We start from the raw sequence: 4,099 nt of genomic DNA, 5'->3' as shown, positions 1-4,099 counted from the left end.
GCAAGAGCAGATTTTATCCGGGTGTGATCTCTCGGTGTCGGTTAAACGGAACATACGATATCGACTACGACGATGGCGAGAAGGAGACGAGTGTGGTGGCTGAGCTGATTCAGCCTCGCAGCCATATAGTCGGCTATAGTAGTGATTACGAAGCGAATGTCGAAAAAACTTCTTCAAGCCGGTTGGGTATTGAGGCTAGAAGTGAATCAAAGTCTTCCAATTCTGTTTCTAGTCATGTGGCGTATCGTGTTGGTACACGTATCGAGGCTCGATACATGCAAAAAGATCTGTACTATAAAGGTACAATCTCCCGTGTCAATGATAATGGGACTTATGTGATCGAGTATGACGACGGTGATAAGGAAAGCAGCGTTGCTAAGTCGTTGATACGACCGTTAATATCTCTATCTTCTTTTCGTGGCGACGACTTTGCAATGGGCAAGCCTATACGTTCGAGCATGGATAGGAGCCTCACTCGCCGAAGCGGAAATTTGTCCGATTAGTATAGGCTCATAATGAGGATCAGGGTGTGTGTCCTGAATTAATGTTGACGCAACAGTCTCCAGTACAACTATCCCTTGGCAGACATGCTTTCGAGATAAGCTACATATCGAAATTAAAATAACAACACTTTTTTTAAATTTTCAAATTACAAAAGCTATTTCTGGTGATTTAATTATACGACGAATCAGCACTATACCGAGGAACTGCGTTTACACATTTGGTACACTTGTATTTGTGAAATGTGAGTACTGGAATTCCTCTTTGGACAGTAATCTGACTGCAGCAGCAAGCGTAATCAGGCGACGTGAATACTCGCGAGATTTGCTGTTTGGATAGTCTTTCAGATTGCCTCGTTTGCTGAAGTTTGCTTCAGGTCTGCGGGCAATGCATCGTGTACGTACACATTAATTGGGCACGTACCCCTTTACTCCTCTCCTTATCTAAGTACCAACACTTTAACTAATACCTATTTTTAATCAGGATGGTACACCAAAACAAACCACAACCTCACAAGTGCTGCCGTAAAAAACACCCAAAAAATTAGGCTTTGCGTCTTCAATTTAAATTCTAGCTGAACAAATAAAAATTATTGGTACAGCCTTGTGCGGACTTTTCCGAAGGTTGCGGACTTAGCGCATTTCAGTCCTCGTCTGCGAATCCACGATTTGAATCTTCATAGAGTGAAAACAAATCTTCGCGTCGCTCAAAAGAAGAGAAGAGGGGAAGGGCAGCGTCTTGGCAAGGCCCAACGTTTCGAAATTATCGAAAAGATGGAGTTGCCAGCCGGCAAAATGCCTTTCGTGCGAGGCATAGTGAGAGATAGTATGGTGTTAATACAAATAGTTCGGCTACAGCAGAAGAAATTATATCTCGAGCAATAAACATGAAAGTCAAAATGAAAGAGAAGGTCTTTCGGATTGGGAACCATAGCACCCAGCATTAAAATACAAACTTTATGAGTTTAAAAAAGGTTGTCAGAGGATTTCTATTGAACTCCCGCCCTCAATGGTGGTAGTTAAAGCAAAGCAAATCGCGAAAGCGATGGCTGATTGTAAAAGATTCCATTGAGTTGGGGCTGGAACCAGATTTTCGTACCAGGACAGAACTGCAATCCATTCCTTTTCTTTACTACGAAGGCGGTGATGTCGATAAAAACAAACCTCAGACATTAAAAGCATTGAAAAAACTTGAGGAGAATATTGAAGGACATGACCCAAGCTGCGTCTATAACAGATAAAACAGACTTATTTCTCCGTTTGCTGCCTCGCTTTTGTTGACCCTTAAAATTTGACTACTGCTCGAGGCAAGACAAAGTCCGAAGATATGGTTACTCTTATTATTTGTTGCAAAGGCAACCGAGACTGAGCCAGATTTGTAGTAATGATCGGGAAAGTCAACGCGACAGCGGGGCAGCAATGGCCATCGCCATATTTCAATCGAGAGAAGACATGGACTACATTGCTGTTTAACCAATGGTTTGAAACAGTTTTCCGACTATTCGTTTGTCGTAAATGGGCTAGAGGGTGGTTTTAATTCTTGATAATCCACCTGGACATTCTCAAACTTTCGAAAAGACGGAATGAGGGTTTCATGATTTTCGCTGAATGTTACATCGTGAAAATAGTTAATGACATGGGAATTATCGCTGCACGGAAGAAGCGCTACAAGTTTACGCTGATGAAAAACATTCCTTCCTTTCATGATCTGACAGAAGATCTAAAAGTCCGTTTAGAAGCAACTGCTGCCAAATTGAGACGAGGCGCAGCGGGAGTGGAATTCGGAAGTCCAGCCCATTTTATAGACGCGACTAATCATGTTATGGAGTGCTATCGTATAAGGGGCATTAAACTACTGCTTTGCAAAGGCAGATTCCTTAATTTCATGCAAGAAGACAGAGAATTGATAAAGAAAAAAGTGAGGACAGCATGTGAAAGAATTTAGTCTCGGTGATGCAAAATTGCACCATTGAATATTAATTGAATGATTTGACATATCATTTCTCACAAGGTTTTGAGTTTAAATGAACCCGATTCTAAAGTTTATCAACAAGCGGTTATTGATGATATTGAAAATCATTTTGAGAACGAGGAGGATGAAGTCGAACCAGGAAAAAAGTGTTTTCGAAGGGCTCAGTCGATATTGACGAAAAATCGTAAGAAATTCTATTCATGACATCCTCTTGCAAGTTGTTAACCTCAATTTAAAAATATGCAATCTACCAGAATCACGATTTTTCAAAGGCAAGATTGACGGAAAGCTTTAAAACTCACTATCGAAAGTATACAGCAAGCAGTTTCGACAAGGTATCGCTGAAAGTTGGCAAATGACTCTACACGATTTTGAATTTACTCAATCTTAATAATAGTTTCCGTTTTGTTTGCTTGAATGCCTTGTACTTTTTAACGACCAGGTGTCGAAAAGCACTTCTACGCACACGCTGCAAAGACATTTGGAATACGTAACACCTCCATCCGTCTCGTCCAGATAAAAATTGTAATCGCAAAAACTTTATGGGTACTAGCTTTGAGCTCCGCTCACTTTAGCCCAAACAGATCGCAGAGGCAGTCTGAACCCTCAGTCTTCGTCGCCTGCATAATACGCAAATACCTTTTCTTGCGAGTGTGAACCGCCCGATGCACCGGCTTTTTGTTTTACTTCTCAGACTTGCTGTCATTTCTTAGCCTGGCTAAAATTTCATTGCAACCATGATAGGGACACTGATTGGCTGTGGCCGTCACTATGGAATGTCCAAGTAGCTTGCCAGAGGCTTGTTGAGACTTGTGCACTATGGAATCTGTCAATTCAGGATCTTCTACTGGCGTTACTGCATCAGATACTTTACGTACAGGAAGCAAACTTGTGATATGATTTTGTAGCAAAATAGGGACCGAAAATTAATAACTATCAAGAGGAATGATAGTGACAAGTCACGAAAGGACGCGTAAGATCCAAAAGATCTCCATATTTCTGAGGCTCAACGGACAAAGTATTTACTACGTAAAGCACGCCTGATATAACGACCACAAGCTATGGCTCAAAAAGACGTGTTCGCGGAGGACCAGCAGGCCCGACAGGACGAGCTCGACGCGCTGGTCAACAGTCTTGCACTGCCATCGGACCTACCGGCACTGCAGATATTTTTGGCCGGAGAAGCCACTCAGAAAGATAAGATTAAGCAGCTTATTAATTTTCTGGCTGACAACACGGCGCTAGAGCCGCAAGATGAACTAATGGCAAATACGGACATCTTCGCTGACGAACAGGAAAAGAAACAAAAGCAACTGGATGAAATCGTCGATACGCTTTCTGACATCAGCACTGCTTTGCCTCCAGCGGCTGCGACAAGCACAGCATTTCTTGCCACAAACGCTTTCGATTTAGACGTTACCAACACACCGACTTCGGTTATAAATGTGGTTGGAAGTGCCTTCGTGTTACTCGTGGCAGCCGTGGTTTTGGCAATCGTCACCAAGCGCTCGCGCTCAAAAATGGAGGCAGTAGATGAAACCAAGAATTCTAGCTACCGTATCATGTACGACTGAGCTATCGACATGCTCTCTATTGGTCTCGTAATTTACCTCTCATTTCTTCCCTA

At 42.4% G+C, this 4,099-nt stretch overlaps 1 protein-coding gene across 1 annotated transcript; it reads left to right on the top strand.

The window, feature by feature from the left end:
- Nucleotides 1-3,533: 3,533 nt before the first annotated feature.
- PHALS_11302 (uncharacterized protein) lies at nucleotides 3,534-4,046 on the top strand (the record flags this gene model as incomplete). The annotated part of the gene is made up of 1 exon (XM_024726873.1): nucleotides 3,534-4,046. One exon carries the CDS (start codon nucleotides 3,534-3,536, stop codon nucleotides 4,044-4,046), a length of 513 nt encoding a protein of 170 aa, XP_024577506.1.
- Between the last annotated feature and the right edge of the window lie 53 nt (nucleotides 4,047-4,099).

The sequence above is a fragment of the Plasmopara halstedii genome (assembly GCF_900000015.1).
Source record: "Plasmopara halstedii genome assembly, contig: Scaffold_526, whole genome shotgun sequence".
NCBI lineage: Eukaryota > Oomycota > Peronosporomycetes > Peronosporales > Peronosporaceae > Plasmopara > Plasmopara halstedii.
The sequence above is the reverse complement of the archived record's forward strand: the minus strand, read 5'-3'. Positions and strand labels throughout refer to the sequence as shown.